The 19,384-nt window shown below is 36.4% G+C and overlaps 1 protein-coding gene across 1 annotated transcript in view; it reads right to left on the bottom strand.

The window, feature by feature from the left end:
* The window catches only part of CDC16 (cell division cycle 16), a 47,322-nt gene that overhangs the window by 15,016 nt on the left and 12,922 nt on the right, over positions 1-19,384 (bottom strand). The window contains exons 4-14 of the mRNA XM_006883816.1: positions 17,338-17,376; positions 16,875-17,015; positions 14,130-14,289; positions 13,046-13,137; positions 12,261-12,394; positions 11,281-11,360; positions 9,650-9,699; positions 8,666-8,739; positions 8,122-8,247; positions 2,760-2,912; positions 445-508 (exon numbers count right to left, since the gene is read on the bottom strand). Of these exons, the coding sequence (XP_006883878.1) occupies positions 445-508; positions 2,760-2,912; positions 8,122-8,247; positions 8,666-8,739; positions 9,650-9,699; positions 11,281-11,360; positions 12,261-12,394; positions 13,046-13,137; positions 14,130-14,289; positions 16,875-17,015; positions 17,338-17,376 (1,113 nt within the window). The remainder of the gene's footprint in view (positions 1-444; positions 509-2,759; positions 2,913-8,121; positions 8,248-8,665; positions 8,740-9,649; positions 9,700-11,280; positions 11,361-12,260; positions 12,395-13,045; positions 13,138-14,129; positions 14,290-16,874; positions 17,016-17,337; positions 17,377-19,384) is intronic.

Here is a 19,384-nt window from a genome sequence, read left to right as displayed (position 1 = left end):
AAAAAAAAAAAAAAAGATAAAGCAAAACTGCCCTCAATGGCTCTTGTCAGGCCTCAATCCAGGGATCATAAAATGAAACTGTAGACCAGGGCCATTCTGGCTTACAGGGGTTGTTGTTAATTATCATCCAGTCAACTTTTGTTGTTATTAGTTGCTGTCCAATTGACTCCAATTTGCTTTCACAGCTGTAATCTTTATGGAAGCAGATTGCCACATTTTTTTCCCAGTCAAGCAGCTGGTGGGTGTGAACCATTGACCCTTTGATTAACAGTCCAGTGCCTAACTATCGTGCCAGCTATCTGTATCTCAATTTGCAGGGCTTCCATTTTTCAAAACAGAAATGTAAAACTCACGAGACATTTATCTTTCCCACATTAAAGTTTGGTTTTGGTTTTATTCACACACACACAAAAAGATATATTTATAAAAATAAACATAAAATACCTCATTCCCAATTGCTTTAATTTTTTCCAAAGCATCAAGGAACCATTTTTCTGCTGTTTTCCAGCTAAAATGGAGGGAAAGGTTGCCAGTTATTAAAAATAAGCAATCAGAAACATTTAAGAAGAATCTGAAAGTCTCTTTCAAATATGAACTAAATTGAAATGGGATAAACTCTTTTGGTACAAGTTGGCTCAAATTCACAATTAAGTCAGATACAGATTAATTTTATAGTATTCACATCACAATGGCTTAAGGTCTTAGGCAATATCAAATATAAAACCAAAAAGCTTCAAACTTTTTTTTTAAAAAAAATACCTACAGAAGTAAATTTTTTTAGAAAATACAAACCACATAAACACTGGAAAAGTGTCCGCTTGCTTATACTTTAATGCAAAAGAATATATATGTATTTGTCTTGCATATAATACTGAATTACTTATTTTATAAAACACCCAAAGCTATAATAAAGCTTCAATTAAACAAGACATTCACATCAGATCATTAGAATTAGTTTAAGTTCTAACTGAAACATAAAACAGTTCTAATGAAACATAAAACACAGAATGTTTGATAGTTTGTGACTTACAAATGAGTTCTAACACAGTCAAATACTTCATTTCCCCCCTCATTTTCATTATTTATTGCCTTTCATTATCAGTATTTTATAAATCTGATATTTATTTATCTTTGGGGTTGGTAGCCTTATCTGAGAATGTCAATATCAGCAAATTAGACATTGTAATGCTGCATGTATGTAGCACATATAATAAGATGGATCAAAACAAACAATAAAATCCCCAAAACCAATTCAAAGAGATGGTCTAAACATGGTTTGTCATAATTAAAATACACTGTACATTAAGAACTACTTGTACAGTGAAACCGGTGAGATCTAGAGCTTAATAACAAAGGATTTACTTATTATTCTAGGTCTTTTGAGTTTTTCACCTTTCATGGTGCGATGTAATGGGACTATGACTCAAAATGCCTTTCCTAGTCCACTTTCTTTGGCCTTGCCAGATGGACAGGCAGGAACATCCAAATAGAATGAATCCATCCTGAGGTTCCAGCCTACCTGAATCAAGACCCAAATCATCACCCTTAGTTCCCTTGAGGGTGTGGTCTGAAACTCAGCACTCCTATAAAGAGTATGCATCTGGAACATTCGCTCTCTTTCCGCTCACCTGGGACAAGGCTTCTAGCCTGATTGAGCTGCCTCAACTCTGACTTCCCTACCAGTATGTGGCTGCCTACAGCATCAACAGGTGCATGCGCCATTTCTTCCCTGAACTCGAGATTTTAGATGAGACAGAGTGGACCCTGGGACCCCCACTCCATGAGAACAAAACTAGGAGCCTTCACCTAAGCCTGTTAGAGGACTGAGAGTAGCTTGTTAGAGGGCTAAGAGAACTTTGTAATATTGGCCTAAAGCCAAGAGTCTGAAGGTGGAGGGGCCTTTGAGCATATTTCAGAAGCTGTCCTGACCAAGAGATTGTATCCTGTTCTAACCTGTTAACTTCCCTAATAAATCCCATACTTGTGGGTATGTTTCTATGAAGTCTGTAGCTACTGCAGTAGGGCAGTGTGTTTGGTGCTGGAATTAGTAGAAAGGGGTGTGGGAACATGGAGTGGGGGCATGCCTGACCATATGGGAATTGGTTTTGTATTATGGATGCTGTTGGTGAGAGCAGTTCTCCCTTACGGAGTTTTAGTAGAGGTCAAACTCAGTTTTCCAAACACTGTCTACAATCTTTTTATACATTTCTTTTTTGTACTCTTGTTTTAGTGTCAGACAATTGCCTATTCCTCTCTAGACAGATTTCTACCTTACACAGGCTAAATTTTTATTTTTAACTTTTTATACAGGCTAAAATTTTTACAGGTTTTCATGATTTTTATTTAAAATTTTTGGAGAAATTTTCTTAAATGTATTACTTCAGTTTCAATCCTATACAAAGATGATAATGAACACTGCAGTGTTTGTATTACTTCAGTTTCAATCCTATACAAAGATGATAATGAACACTGCAGTGTTTCAAGGCCACATGGGTGGACACCAATGGTTTGAAAAAAGATCATCTGTCCAACAGTAATTAAGAGATTATGGTAACCTAGATGAAAGGGGGACTCAAACCTACATTTAATATTTTTTTTTCATTTAACATTTTTAAAGAAATGTAAGGATTTTAAAACAAAAACTCTTATGTTTTAAAACAGAATAAAAACCTACTTTAAAGTCAGTTTTATCAGTTGAAATCAAGTAATGAAATTTTATTCTATTTAACAAAAAAAGAACAATAGTGTTTGGTACTTACTCTCCATTTTGAAATGCAACAACACCAACCTCATGCATAACAAAAGGATCTTCAGGTGCAATGCTTAGCGCTTGGCTAAAGAATCTTTCAGCTAATTTTGAGTTATTGGTTAAGCCATATTCCAATCCAATATACAGCATTGGCAAATGACACCTAAAATAGTAACAAATTTTTACATTTTCAACAATTTTCTATTTTGAAACTGTAATTCAGCAGACAATCAATTTCAAACCCTTTCTGCAAATAGTTTAAACATACTTTTGCAACAAATATTTTTTTCATTTATTGACATTGAAGGAGTGCCTAATGGAGGCTCAGAGTTTGAAGCTGCTTCTCACATTCTTTGGGCACAAGGCCAGGAGGGACCAGTCCTTGTAGAAGGACATCATGCTTGGACGAGTGAAGGGATGGCACAGGAGAGAAAGACCCCGGATGAGATATTTTGATACAGTAACTGGGGCAATGAGGGTTGGTGTGTGGGAGTCAATGAGACAGGTTCAGGACAGGACAGGCTTCAGAGCTGCTGTACACAGGGTCGCCAATGGCACATAACAATAATAACAACAGTAACAAATGGGTTTTTATTCTAACCTAAATGTTAGATTAACAACAATAACAACTAGACAGATAAGTTACGTGATTTTAATCTGCGGCCCTCAGGCCTGATTCTGTTTTTGGTCAAGCATTTTTCTAGGTCATATAGCAGTGGTCTGTCCATTGCTGTACAGAGGTAACTTGTGGTTGCTGTGATGTTAAACACTGACACTGTTGTGTCAAGTGTGAGAATGGTTACCCATGGTGGACAGTGTTTGGAGGAGCTCCCTGACTAAAACAAGCTTGGAAGGAGGAGTGGCATCCACTTCCGAAATAGCTTGCCTCCGGAAACTCTATGAACTTGGAGAAACAATGAAAGTTACACAAGTGTTTAGGTCTTTCGTTCATATGGTTGCTATGAGTTGTCTACAACTCGATGACACTTAACAAAAACAACAATAACATATGTTAGATTAATTACTTTATTCTATAACTTACTTTCCCATTTCTTCATTCTATAAGTTAAATTTTTAAATGTCACTAAAGCAAAACGGCCAACCTACTTATGGTATGGCATTTCTCTCCTGATGCTAATGTACCACTAGTTTAAACTCTCTCCTCCCTTCTTCTGTATTTATTCAGCAGGACTTTATCTTCCAAGTTTGTTTTCAAGCATTCCTTCCCTTTATGAAACTGACTGCTAGCTTAAACTGACTCTCCCTTTTGTAAATTCTCATGATAATCAGTTCCCGTTGAACCCTGAATAACTCTGTCCTATTTATCAACTCCATTTTTCTACCCTACAGAACAACTCAAGATTCAGAATAAGAACTAAACACTTTTTTTTAAATGTTTTTTTTTACTTTTTTATTATTATTATTTTGTGTGTGTGTATCTGTGTACCGTCAGATCAGATCTGACTGGTACAGGAGGAGATTGTCCCTCCTTTCCTGGCAGAGCATCTGGTGGATTTGAACCATGCTTCTCTGGGACTGCAGTGCAGCTTCTTGCCACTAGCTCCCCAGGACCAACCACTTTTAATTCAATCTTCTGCTCACACTATTGCGTCAGTGATGGTATTAAAGCAAGTGTCATAAGACAATCTTTCTTTGATAATGGATTTAAGCATGTCAATAAACAATTACTTAATGGTTGTTACACACTTTGATTCTAATTGAGGGTTAAACTCAAATTAAGGTCCAAATATTTACAAGTTACAATGTGTAGGAAGGAGAAAGTAGAGTGGAACACACACAGTCCACTCTGAGTAGTGAAATTTTCTCTACATTGACGGGAAAACTGACATGGCCTAAAGAAAGGGTAATAATGGTTACATAATTTGACTAACGTATCCGTTATCACTAAGCTGTGGACCAGGAAAGAATAAGTATGAAAATGTGCAACAATGAATGAATGAAGGAAAACTAAACCTTTCTGTAAACTTTCATTTAAAAAAACCTAAAATGGGAAAAAGTGTTTTCTATAATCTTACCATTACAAGAACTACCTCCTTGCACCTCTCATGCCTCCCCTTCTCCCTCCAAAACCCTGCACCTGTTGATACTACTAAGGTAACTAAACACCTTATGGGATTTATTTTCTTCATTCAAAGATTTAACGTTGTGGCTTCATGAGTCTACCCAATTAACTGCTCTGTTTGCCTTGAACAATAGAAAAAGTAGATCCAGGAATCAGAGAAGGAAATGGATGACAGGTTTCATTCCTTTCATGAACTTCCTCTGCCATGGCATTAACTATCATTATTAAAAATTTAGATCAAGTACCCAACATACAGATCCTAATAAAAAGGAGAAATTAAAAAGGGAACAAAACTCCAATCTCATACGCAAACTAGTTTCATGGGATCCATTGAGCTAGGGAGTGGGAAAGTCTGGCTGGAAATAATTTTGGAAATTATTATTTTTGGAAATAAATCTTGAATCAAAACTATCCTATGAAGTCATCAAGGAGCTCTGGTGGTCTATTAAATTAAAGAGTAGTTTAACTCAATTAATAATGAATGTTTGCCTTGAGCACTGAGCTATTATCTGGAATGACCTCTGAGCTCAAACTGACAAGAATTAAAGCACAGATGAGAACTTGAAGAGGCAGAAAGTCTAAATAAACAGTGAAACAACAATATGGGGAAGCTCTAGTGTCTTAGCGCTAAGGAGTCGCACTGCTGATTCCAAATCCATCAGCTGTTCTCTGAGAGAAAGATAGGCAATCGCCTGGCATAATTTACAAACTTCTGAAAACCCGCTAGCGGCTCAGCTATGAGTTGGTTCTGACTTGACAGCACCTAAGAATAACAATACAGGTGTAGACAGTGAGAATAGTGACACATTGTGAAGTATGCAGTCAATGCCATTGAACTGCACGTGTAAGAAACTGTGAATGAATGTGTTTGGCTGTGCATAACGCCACAAGAAAAATAAAAATTCTATCATCTATAGAAAAATCATAAAGTACCTCTAAAAAATATTTAGCCAGCAAAAGCACATCTTTTTTTGTGCGTGTACCATCAAACTGGACCAGACTGGTACAAGAAGAGATTGTCCCTCCTTCTCCAGCAGAGCATCTGGTGGTTCTGAACTGTGTACTTCTGGGATTTCAGTGCAGCTTCTTGCCACTAGGCCACCAGAGCAGAGCTCCCTCAAAAGCACTTCTAAATGGTAGATTAAAGACTTCCAAAAAAAAAAAAAAGACTTCCAAAAATCCATTCCTCTCTAAAAATGAGACTCTGACAAAGACTGTGAAAATTCATTTTTTGGTATTTCAAATATAATTTAATAAAGAAAATTGGCCAAATCTCCTTAAGAATAACATATATTAGTGGTTTTATTTGCTTCATTAGCAAATTTGTGGTTTTACTTGCTTCATTCCTATTCAGTCTCCCCAGATCAATGAGAGCTTTGAAAACCAGCAACCCCAGCAGCCACTGGTGAGAGAAGAATGAGTTTGGCATTTAATCCACCCAAAAAAACCTTAGTTCTCAGAGAATCACTGCCCTTTTCTTGGTCTGGTAGCTCCTTTGAAAATTCCCATTTATAGGACTTTTCTTTCTTTCAGTTGACTCAATTAAGAGAAGTTCTATCTCTAGGATATCTAGGGAGCTTTCATGGTCAAGTGTTAAGGACCTGCTGTGCTAATTAGCACTGCAAATCAAAGGCAGGCAGTTCTAATCTACTAGCTACTCCAAGGGAGAAAGATGGGCCATTTTCTCCCGTGCAATTTACAGCCTCTGAAAACCTGCTGGAGGGTCAGCTATGAGTTAGTTTTTACTTGGTACCTGCTGAAAACAGGTGGAAACTGTTTAACAACTGCAATTGCCTGAGGGGAATATGTGTGTCTATATTTATAAACATATCCACACAGAAAAGCATGAGCAAAAAACAGGAAAATATGGGAAATAAAATGTTTATAAGAGATTTTGTGAAGTTTCATGTTAAAATCTAGAAAGATAACATGCACCCTGAGCAAACAGGAAATGAAGGCCATGGCAGTATTGTAAAATGTTGGATTGAGTGCTGAAGGTATTCTCTAGTGAGGACACAGAGCTCCTTGTAAAAATGTTGGAGCATTTTTATCCCAGGCATTTAAGGGAACTGCTGACTTAACTAAGCTGGTCATTAAGTTAAGTGAGCAGAAACTTGAGTGTTGCACATGAAATAGACTGACAACTTTAGAGAATTAGTCTATGATAGCCACTCAAAAACAAAACAGCAGCGCGACACATCCTAGGAAGCGAGGAGAATCTGATTTCGCTAGTTGTTGCTATCATGGTGTGCTGTAGAGTCAGAATCACCCATAGCTGACCCTCCAGTGGATTTTCAGAAGCAATAAATCATACAGGAAGAGACTGCCCATCTTTCTCCCATGAATAGCTCATGGATAAGAACCATGGGCCTTTGTATTAGCAGTGTAAGTCTCGACAATTAAGCCACCGAAACTCCCTGATTGCTATAGTTGTTGTTAAGCGCCATCAAGTTGGAATTCACCCATAGCAGACCCTCCACGAGGTTTTCAGAGGCAGTTAATCGCACGGAAGGAAACCAGCCATCCTTCTCCTGTGGAGCTGCTGGTGAATCAGAACCTTTGGGACTGCAGCACTAGCTTCTTAGCAGAGCTCCCTCACTGCTATAGTAGTCATATTTATATTTTTAAAGTGCAGTTTTAAACTAAAAAACAAACCAAAAAAAACCCCCACACAAACAAAAAATAGAATATAGAAGGAAATAGGCAGACAAGAATAACCCATACAGTTTAAAAGTGATATATGATTGGGTATTATGGTTATGACAGGAGTCCAGAATGAAGGTTGCATAGTGGAGTGTAGTTGTGTGTGGGGCGGGGGCATTGTATACCAATGAAGGAATTTTTATTTTACTTTTCAAAGAGAAGAGCGAGCTTGGGGGAGGGGTCGGTGGGGAGAAAAATGCAGCAATCAATGAATAGAAATCTAAAATCTCTGTAAATGTTCATTGAAATTAATAATATTTTAAAAAAATAACCCATACATAGATAAGAGAGTAAACAGAAATTATCCCTGACGAATTCCAGATGTTGTATTGGATGAGGTGGACTCTAAAAATATACATATTCTTCTCTTCTTCTTTGGCTCTATTTCATGCATTAGTTGAGATAAACTAGAAAACTAATTTATAAGGCCCCCTCATATTTTTCTATTGCTGGTTAACAATCATAAGCTAATAGACAAGATGCTTGTGAGAATTAACAATCAAATGGCAGGAACAGTAATAACGGAATTTCATATCTTTAGCAGAACAGTCCTTCTCCCGACTTGGTCCCCGTGTTTGTGACCTACCCTTTCATTAGCTGGGCAGCTGTGAAGTAAGCAGCCATGGCCTGGTCATGTTCACTCTCAACTGCAAACGAGTGGCCGTACGCTATCCAGGCAGGCCCGTAGGTCCTCTCAAGTGTGGTAGCTTTGCTGAAACAAAAGAGTTTATTTGAAGAATTGATCCCTAATTTGTTGAGCTCATTTGTAAGTAAGTAGATGGCCTCAAGGTCATTATAATTAAATAAAGAAGTTACCAACACTAACATAATATTTATGTGAATGCATTTCAATGTAATGGTTTACTAGCAAAATTTTAATAGATACTAGGAAAAATGTCTTGAAGTACTGTAGATGGATCTATTAGTGGTCCAGACAGAATTTCCTCAGCACACGCATTTGTAACCTAATTAATGAATGGTGGGAACAGCAAACACAGTAACCACTTATAAGGCAAAGGTCTTCTTTGGGCTTCAAAAGCACTTCCTGATTACCACACTGAGCAAAATGAATAAGAAAGTATTTCTTAAAGGTTTGCTAGAGAAGAGAAAGAAAAGAAAGAAATCCTTACCTAAGATATCTTCTGGCATGTTCATTTTTATGACCGACCATGAGATAGTAACATCCCACTGCAAACCAAGACACCTACAATGTTTAAAATATACCATGACTGAAGATGCCTAGTCTTGAATGGAAATCTCTAACAAATCAAGCCAGATCAAAGGCGGATTAAAAGCTTATGCAACACATTTTAGTTTAAGCTAGAAATTTCTCTCAGAGATAGACTGCCCACTAAGCATGTTACATAAGAAAATGACAGATAGGACACATCCCCTCAATCATACACTCTTAGCACCTGAGGACTTCATAGTTGAGAAAGGAAGTCTCTGAGTGTTGGCCTTCCAACTAACACTATTTGTTGGTCCTTTCTCTCTACATTTCTTCTCTGCCTCTGGATTCTGATTCTTATCCAGGTGATTTCTCAATTATTGATTTTACTTTCTTATAATTTCATAATGATCTGGTGTACAAATGACTGACTTGTCAGGATTTAGACCCTGGTCCTTTGATTTTTGTCTCTGAAGAGTCAATCCTAATTACATTTTCTATTTCTAGCTCTCAGTTCTGATCATAGCACTTTGGGAGATGCACTGATTTAATCAGTGCACTATTCTGTAAGTAAGTTAGTTTACATCTGCAATGCAAGAAAGCCACTAATTACTAGCATCACTTATGAAAAATGAGAATAAGACTTTTACTTTCAATATTACATATTTGTATATGGTAACCATTCTAAAATAATAAGCATATATAATTTCTATTAGCAGAAAACAATGATTTTGTTTCAAGTTATTGCTTCAGTGTACTAAAAAAATCCCCACCATCACAAATTGAAAAGGTTAATGCTACTTTCTAGATTTTTTAAGCACTAAAAGAACTGTTCCAACATGAATATTACTGTTTGAACTTGAAGATAAGCTGCTACCTACTAGATAAAATTTTTCTTAACCTCATACTAAGAAAAAGTAAAGAAAAAAAGATTTCTATTACTTACAGGATTACTCGGATATAAATCCACCAATTTATGAGAAAGATAGAAAAGTTCTACATTTAGGAGAAAAGAAAATTATTTATGTCAAATGCATGTTAAGATATAATCTTTTCCTAATTACAGCTCTTTACAATAACATTTATATTAAAACAAATTCTAATCTCATAGCAATGACTTTATGTTTTTTTATTTCTTCTAGATAAAAAATCCATTTATTTAACAGACTACAGAAGTTCCACTGGGCAGATAGAATGGCTGTTTAGTTTCAAACTGTCTCCAATAACTTGTTGCTGGACTTTGAGGGGGAACTGACCACTTGTTGAGGGGTTGAGAAACAATAAATGGCAAACAGGCTGCAGTGTGAGAACAGACATCATTTAACAAAGTACTCTATAGGGTTTAAGAGCTTATTGCAAAGCTCCTCATCCATCTTAGAATCTAGGTTATTTACTTCATGGCTCTATTAAGGACTATCTTACTTATCCATAAATAATTTGGTTGGCCAAATATACATGCTTATTAAAATTACAAAATTATTTCTTTCCCTTTTACAAATGTATAGGAAATAGTCATATTTCCTATACATAAAAGTACTAGAGTTTAAGCTCTTATTATTACTTACTCAATACCCTAAATTTAAAATAGTTCTTTCCAAACGGCATTGCAATCTCAAAGGAACGTGGTTCAAAGCCATCAGCTGCTCCACAGGAGAAGGATGGGGAATCTCCTTCTGTGTGATTAACTGCCTCTGAAAACTCACTAGAGGGTCAGCTATGGGTCGGTTCAACTTGACAGCACACAACAAACAATAACAACAAAGCTATTACGTTAAAATGCAGATATAAACTCAGTCGACCTGGAGTAGAAGTCTATATACTATGAACAAATTTCCAGAGCATGCCAATGCTGCTGGTTCACAGAGCACATACTGAATAGCAGACATTCTGGGTTTAAAGGAAATAAACTCTTTGAAAAGATTTAAGGGCAAATACAGTACAAACAAGGAGCTCTGGTAGGTAATATAGCCTGCAGGGGGTTGTATAGTTAACCCAAGGGCAGCATCTCTCCCGCAGTTCAAGTCTATCATCAGTTCTGTGGGAGAAAGTTGGGCACTCTCCAATCATGTGAATTACAGCCTCTGAAAACCCCACTGGAAGGTCAGCCATGAATCTGTTCTGGCTCAAAGGCAATGAGTAAGTGTGAGTGACAGCCTAAACACAACTAAATGTGTCTGAAATGTTAAAATATGAAAACACAGGAAAAAAAATCAGCTCTCTTCCAATGTCTAAACTGTTACTGATTTCTGCCATACAGTTTTTATCACTGAATTTACAACACCAACAAAAAAGGTAAAAAGTAAAGTTGAAATCAATATTTTCCTTTAAAACGAACATCCCTTGAACCACAAATTATTTTTTTGTAAAGAGAGGCATGAAATAAGGATAAAGAAGTAAAATACCATTTTGGATAAAAGAATAGATAGTTGGTCACCTTACTAGGTATATCTTCTATTTGTTACTTTTCTTTTGGAACTCCAATATTATCAATCATCCAGAATTTATGAGCCATAATTTCCAGAGTTATTACTATTTCTTAAGTTTAAAAATTATTTTAATTTAAAATCAAACTCTTACCATTTGCTTTATTTAGTTCCACAAGTGTACCTATATGTACAGGTAAACAATTTGCATGGAAAGGATCTTTTTCCATTACTCTGAAAATTAAAACAATGCATTAATACTCCAAAACAGTATATTACAGGACTCATTAAAAGCTGTTATATTTAAGTCATCATTACTCTATTATGAGTTATAATACTTTTTACTTTTTTAACTCAATCATCTTCAGATTTGCTCAATTAAGATATTAGGTTATAAAGGAAAGGTAAAATTTTGTTTCATTTGGAAAGAATGAAAAGTTATTTATTACCTCAAACATTTACTTTAAATCAATAGAATTACAATACATGAAGTGAGTAGTCCAGTTATATAGAAGGATCAAAAATATTAACAAACAAAAAACCATAAAGAGAAAAAAAAACCCACACATTAAAAAAAACAAACTGAAAAAACAAAAAATTAAGCAATATTAATTAGATCACTAGGATTTAATAATTATCATGTCTGTAATTTAAAAAATTTTAAGCAAACCCAAAGAGTCACAAAACACAGTATACATAATTTTGCTAACAGCCTGCTTCACATAATAGTCACGGAATAGGAGATGATTTAGCTTTGAAACTGCTAGCTCAGGAACTACTGGATTTCATTAGTCTCTGTTTTGATAAAGTATATTTTTTTTATGACACTATGATAAAATTATATTTTCAAATTACTCAAAATTGGAGAGAAGGACTTGTATATTCTTCCCAAATAAATGTAGTAACCTGTAAGTATGCAATGACGTATGTCTATAAATTGCTCTTTGAAGACAGCAGGGTATTCAGCATTGTGCAAATGGTAAAAGCATGTAAAATTATGATCAAGCCCTAAGAGATTTCACAAAGAATATGCTCTTGTATTTCACAGATAAAGTGGACTATACCTTTTATATTCTATGCACAAGAATGTGTGTGTGTGTATATATATATATATATATGTATATATATACTTACACTGAAGTAAGCTTGTAGCACATTTTAAAATCACAGTTATAATAATGTCTTTCAGCTAAAGACACTACCACATCCAGGTTCCCTTGGAGGCCATCTACAGATTCAGGAATGATGGTTTCACTAGGCTTATTATACTGAAACACAGAGAAATTGAAGTGTAAACTAGATGATTAATAACAAATTCAAAGGCAGATTCAATCTTGTCTTGGTTCACATGTCTAAAGGATTTACAAAAGCACAAGTGTAAGCCTTTGAAAACATTTTATCTCAAGTTTCACCAATACTCTCAACACTCCTCAATTTTATCACAGGACTTCAATGATGGAAAATATTCTATAAAGTTGAATTTCAGGAACTCTAAGAAATCCTCATTTGTATGTAACTACCTTCTATTTATGTGATAATTCCACCTTTTTGTTTTCTTAGCACTTATGGATCAGGCTCAAATGCTGAAGACTATACCTTTCATACAAACTATACCTCAAAATGAAGAAAACAAAGATAATTCTACCTTTTAGAATAAGAGATCTTCAGAAGGAAGGTAAACATTTTTGGAAGATCCAGGCATGTGATGCTTCATTTAACCTAATTCTAACAAATCTACTAAATTAATAAAAATTATTTTCTTTTAATGTGAATTTTCCTAGACAGAGTAAGCCTTCCTGTTATATTCCTACTTCCAAGCAATAATGTGAATTCAGTATAGAAGACCATATTCGATGAACTAGAAAAAGAGATCAAAGTTAATGGAATAACGTAAAGTATTAACTTCTGATTTTACTAACCTTCTTTAATTTGTTTTCAAAAAGAAAACGTAGCAATTCCTGTTCTTCAGTACATAGCTTGCTAAGAGGTAGTGATTCAAGAAGTTCTTTTTCTTAAAAATGTTGAGAGAAAAAAAAGAATGTCCTCACAATATGTATGGGAGAAACAAAAAACCACCCAAGCAATTAAAAATATTCTTCTATCATTCTTTGTCTAAGTAAATCTAATTCAAAAGAGAAAGTAAGATCAAAATATTCCAGGATAAACTAGGTCTTTACATTTGCAGATGAGCAACCAGAGGGTTTGAAGCAGCTTTTCTAGCACTGTGGTGCAAGAAGCTTCTGAGTGATTATAATCCTCAGTCAGAGTGGAGGACCCCTGGGCCAGAATTTTTTCATCTCAGCACTACCGACATTTGGGGCCAGATAATTCTGTTTTAGGGGGATGTTTTTTGAACATAGGATGTTGAATGGAGTCTATACTCACTGGCTGCCTAGAGCAAATGAACACTTCCCTGTCCTTGAGTTCTGACAAATAAAACTATCTTCGGTCATTACCAAATGTTCCCCAGAGTGTAAATTACTCCACACTGAAAATGACTGTGTTTGGTAAAGATATGCTCAAATTCTCTCCATATAACCACATTTTCTGGTTTTCTCATTTATTCCCTCAAATATCATTGCAAACATCTGGCTCAGTGGTTTTCAACCCCTGTTGTGCATTAGAATCTCTGGGAAGTCAGAAACCATACTGATGTGAAAGATCACCTTCAGAGATTCTAATTCAATTGGTCTGGAGGTGGGGCCTAGACAGCGATACACTTTTAAAGCTCTTCAAAGAATGTAAAGTACAGTCAGGAGACAGTTACCAAAACAGTGGTACTGCTGGCATATACTACCTCAAATCACTTCTGATGGCCTGATCACTTTGTCATCCCTAAAGATTTTGTTAGCAAAGCAGCACTTCATGATTATGCATTTTGCTTCATATTAGAATACATTAAGAGACTTAATAGGTTTGCAACTGAGTCTACATATTTCAGATAAAAAACTATTACAAACACTATTAATCATGCTAAACATAAAAACATCTTAGTTTCCAAACCTTCTTGTGCCGTCAACATGTGGTGTGATGTTAATAGATCAAATGCCTCAAAACAGTACACATCAAGCTTCAAAGCTTCTTTGTAGCTGTAGGTGGCGAGGGTTCGGTTATCTAGAGCATCATAGATTTTCCCTCTTAAAAGACAAATAGAACTCTTTATCTGTTGGAAAAATAGGAGTTGCACACTAAGCCAATATTTATTAAACTTCATTTCTCATTAAAAAGTTTACAATTATTGACACACTGGAAAGGCTTTTTTTACATGTAGAAGGATTGTTGCCCTATCTTTTTCTTATGTATGGAGCAGCTGATGGGTTTGAACTGCTGATCATCTGTTTTTGGTTAGCAGACAAACACTTTATCCAACGACAAATTCTCCACCACAAACATTTTTACCTGGTATACATGTAGCTTTTAAGTCACTGGAAAAAAAGCCTTCTAGACTTTTCTTGAACTAACTTAACCTGCTGCCATTGGTTGATTCTGACATCTGGCAACACTCCATTAGGGCTCCAAGGCTGAAAACTTTTATGAGAGGAAACTGCCTCTCTTTACCACTGACCTTTCCATCAGCAGGCAAACACTAAGGCACTATGCCATCAGGCTTCCTTTATTCGCACTAAGGTAAGGCAAAGTAAGAACCAGGGGCACCTACTCCAACTTACCTACAAACTGACTTAAAGACTCTCTTAGGAACAGATCTTGTTTACAACCTGGGGACTGCCTGTACTGTATAAGCAATACACATTAAAAAGACAGGAGCGCTGGTCACAGTCTGTAGCAAGCTGTACTACTAACCCAAAGGTCAAGGGTTTCTGGTGACTTGAATCCACCAGCAGCTTCAAGAGAGAAAAATGGGTAATCTCTGGTTGTGATTTACAGCCTTAGAAACCCAACAGTGTCACTATGAGTTGGAATCAACTTAACAGCCACGAGTTAGTGACAGAAAGTAAAATAGAAAGCTTCTCTAAATTATCTTTACTGAGTTCTAATCACTTGATTCCAACAAATCTTCACAATTTACAGGCACACCATTGTTACTAGATTGTTTGGTCCCTAGTTTAGAAATCACAAGCAGAGGATACATACTAATTTAAACATAAAGACGGATATATTGATAGATTTCATTAATGGATCAAAGGATCTTAACACATATTAAATTGGAGGTGATGTAGCATAGTGGTTAAGTGTGTGGCTTTCTGAAATTGGACAAACCTGAGTTTATATCCTGAATCTGTTATTCACTACTGACCCTGGACAAATTATTTAACTACTTTTGCCTCTGTTTCTTCTCCTCATCTGTAACAAGGAGAAAGTACTTGTTGCATTGGAACCAATCCACAACTAACTCCCATGGAGCAGCTGGTGGATTTGAACTACATACCTTTGGGACTACAGTGCAACTTCTTACTACTAGGCCAGCACAGCTCTGCAATAAACAGTAGCTAGCTTACTACTACTGCTTTTAACGGTAAGACATGAAAATCTTATGTACGTTCAAAACTCAAGAAAAAAAATTTTTTTTCTTAAAATTATTAAACTTCAAGAAAAAAATTGCATTTAAAGATGATTCAAGACTGGTAACAAATGATTAAGGAGATGGATGCAGTTTCACTATAAGGTCAAAATTTATAAAATATTGGAGGATCTTAGGAGAGAATACTAGATCTTAGAATTGTGAAAAAGAGAGTATTACAAATAAACTATGGACTTTTCAGCAGTTAATAGTTCAAATTCAGTACTATAATCCTTACCAAAAACAGAGCTGAGCTGTCATACTAAGCAGCTATATTTTGTAGCAGAAGAGATATTTCTTAGCAATTGAACTAATGGATGAGAAGTCCCAAAAAAGGGAAAGGGGGGAATAAAAAACCCAAGAATGTGTAGAATTCCCACCTTTTGAGATAAAAAGTAGAACAACCAAATTTCCTCACAAAAATGTTATAAAGAATAACCTGGATGACATGAAAACTGGGGTGGATGGAGGTGAGGGTGGTGACATGTGATGATGTTTTTGTTTAGAGTAATGAAATGTTCAAAAGTTGATTGTGGTAATGACTGCACAACTCCATACAGATACTCAAAGCCAATACACTGTACACTACTGAAATACACCAAATAAAACAGCAAACAATGTATTACATGGCAAATAACATTAAACTCTTTCTTGGGAAGAATAAGCAAGTTAAAATAGTAAAAAAGATTATCAGGAGAATACCAAATACTGTTTCAAATAAAGTTGAAACATGGTTAAGAAGAGAAAGAGAATTCCATCTAAGGAGCAGTTTAAGGTATGGAAGAGAAGAAAGAATGTGTCAGGTCGATCTAATTTAGATTCAGGCAGTTGCGAATATAACTGCTTCAAATGATAGCTCAGGAATGTTTTCTCATCTTCCTTGTTTTTGGTGGTCAAATCAAGTAAGTTGACAACCATACTATTTTAACATGCTTATGCTGTCACTGAGTCAGAGCCAACTCATACGCGACCCACTAGTGGGTTTTCAGACGGTATAAATAGCATTGGGAGGAGACTGCCCATCTCATTCCCATGGAGCGGCTGGTGGATTCGAACCACATGTCTTTGTGTGGACAGCACAACTCCTTATCACTAAGCTACTAGAGCTCCCTAACGTGGTTATACTAAACTACAAACAGGTTATTTGCTTCTGCTATGTAATGTGATTAATTCTTAAGCTAGCATTCTTTTTATTGCAAGGAATGACAGTTGAGCTTAAAATTACTTACTGAAGACTGTGACACTTCCCAATTGCTGGAGGAGTCTTTCAAACCACTTTCATCCTTCAAATATTTTTCAAATAATCTTTTATTGATTGGTTCTTCCATATCGAGGATATCAAGGGCCTGCTGGTGCTCTTTAGCAGCATACTATGTTGAAAAACGGAAATATTATTCACCACCCAGGATTTCCAACATTAAACATGTATAGATGAGTTATCTCCAGATTCTGAAATCTAGAGGTCCCAGTCTTCACGTAAATGAAAAAATGCCTAAGGCAGAATGTTTTCATACATGTCAGCTTTTAGTCAATAATCAATATTTTACAACAAGCAATGCTAAAGAAAAGAGCATTTCTTCATGAAATGTTTCATATACCTGCCCAGTTAATTCCATTATAATCATTCTCACAAAGTTATGAAGGCCTAAACTAAACTTTTACAGATACATAGGAAATTGAGAACACACTTACATGACATCGAGCTGCGAGATATCGGCACGCTTCATATAACTAGAAAAAAAGTAATTCATTAAAGAAGTGGTTGGCTGAAAATATCCATTTAAGTAAGCTTTAAAGCATACCAATAATAGTTTAGCTTAGTTAAAAAACAGTCTGCCTTGAATATGTTTTAAAGAATGATCTACTTAGGATCAAACTGACAAAATGGAATTCAAAATGTTTGATAAGCTTAGGGAGCTTGAGTTTACGTTAAAGATGGTGGAGTATTTAGGAAAACATCACATGCAAGCAAGATTCTGCTGGATATCATCCAAACATGACTGGAACAGCACATCAAAAGAGAACTGCCAGAAGTGCAGTCTGGGAATAGAAGGCGTTGTGGTACTAAGGATATTATAGCTAATGTCAGGTGGATCTTGGCTGAGAACAGGGAGTGCCAGAGGAATGTCTATCTGTGTTTAATTGATTATGCAAAGGTGTTTGACTGTGTGGATCACAACAAACTGTGGCTGACTCTGAGAACAATGAGAATCCCAGAATACTTGATCGTGCTAATGCAAAACCTATACTTGGACCAGGAGGCAGTCGTCAGAACAGAGCAGGGCAACACTGCATGGTTCAAAATTGGGAAGGGTGTACGCCAGGGATGTGTCCTATCTCCATACTTTTTCAATCTATATGAAGAAAAGACTATCCAGGAGGTTGGGCTCTATGAGGAGATGTGTGGCATCAGGATTGGAGGAAGATTCATCAACAATCTGCATTTTGCAGATGACACAACTCTGCTTGCTAAAACTGAGAAGGACTGGAAACATTTGCTGCAGAAGGTCAACGACTGCAGCCTTCAATATGGTTTGAGGCTCAGTATTAAAAAAACAAAGATTCTCACCACTGGGCTGATTGGAAGCATCATGATAGATGGTGAAGAGACTGAGATTGTTCACAGCATTAGTTTGCTTGGCTCCACAATCAACATTCTGGGCACCAGCAGCCAGGAAATTAAAAGACACGTTGCGATGGAAAAGTCTGCTGTTAGAGACCCTCCAAAGTACTGAAGAGCACTGATGTCAGTCTGGAGACTAAGGTGCACCTGATACAGGCCATGGTCTTTGTAATCACTTGCTATGCTTCAGAGAGCTAGACAATGACTAGGGATGATAGAAGAATTGATGACTTTGAGCTGTGGTGCTGGAAAAGAGTATTGAATATACCATGGACTGCTAAGAGTATGAACAGGTTCTTCCTGGAGAGGATGGAACCAGGCTGATCCTTGCAGGCAAGGATTCTGAAGCTATGTCTGACATACTTTGGACATGTTTCAAGGTAGGCCCAGTCCTTGCAGAGGGACATTATGCTTGGGAGGATAGAAGGACAGTGCAGGAGAGGAAGATCCTGGATGAGATGGATTGATTCAGTTACTGGGCTAATGGGGGTAGGTGTGTCAGAGACAGTAAGATTGGCACAGGGTAGAGCAGGGTTTAGGGCTGTTGTACATAGGGTCGTTATGACTTGCAGGTAATTCCACAGCACACAACAACAGCTTATCAAGAATGGTTATACAATTTGAAGAAAGTCATTAATACCACTAAATTATACATGGAGACATCATTTCATTGTTTTGCTATGTTTCCTGTCATACACAAAAAAATTTAAAAGCCTTCCAAATAATTGTTGTTATGTACCATTAAGTTGGAATGGACTCATAGTTGACCCTCTGGCGGGTTTTCAGAGGCAGTTAATAGCAAAGGGAGGAGATGGCCTATTCTTCTCCCCAGAGCTGTTGTTGGTGGCCTCGAACAGGGTGCTTTCTGGATTGCAGCACAGTTTCTTGCCACTAGGCCACCGGAGCTCCATATAATATGAGTCTTTTTGTTAAAATACTACAAACATGCAGAGAATTATTTTCATCATTTCTCCTTTGACTTCTAAAGTGAAAAAAAAAAATCCACACCAGACTGATAAAGAGCAATGGTGTCTCTCTGGAGACTAAGGTGCATCTGATACAGGCCATGGTCTTTGCAATCACTTGTTATGCATCAGAGAGTTGGACAATGACCAA

Source organism: Elephantulus edwardii, unplaced genomic scaffold (genome assembly GCF_000299155.1).
Source record: "Elephantulus edwardii isolate Elephantulus edwardi_28Jun2011 unplaced genomic scaffold, EleEdw1.0 scaffold00030, whole genome shotgun sequence".
NCBI classification, from domain to species: Eukaryota; Metazoa; Chordata; class Mammalia; order Macroscelidea; family Macroscelididae; genus Elephantulus; species Elephantulus edwardii.
The sequence above is the reverse complement of the archived record's forward strand: the minus strand, read 5'-3'. Positions and strand labels throughout refer to the sequence as shown.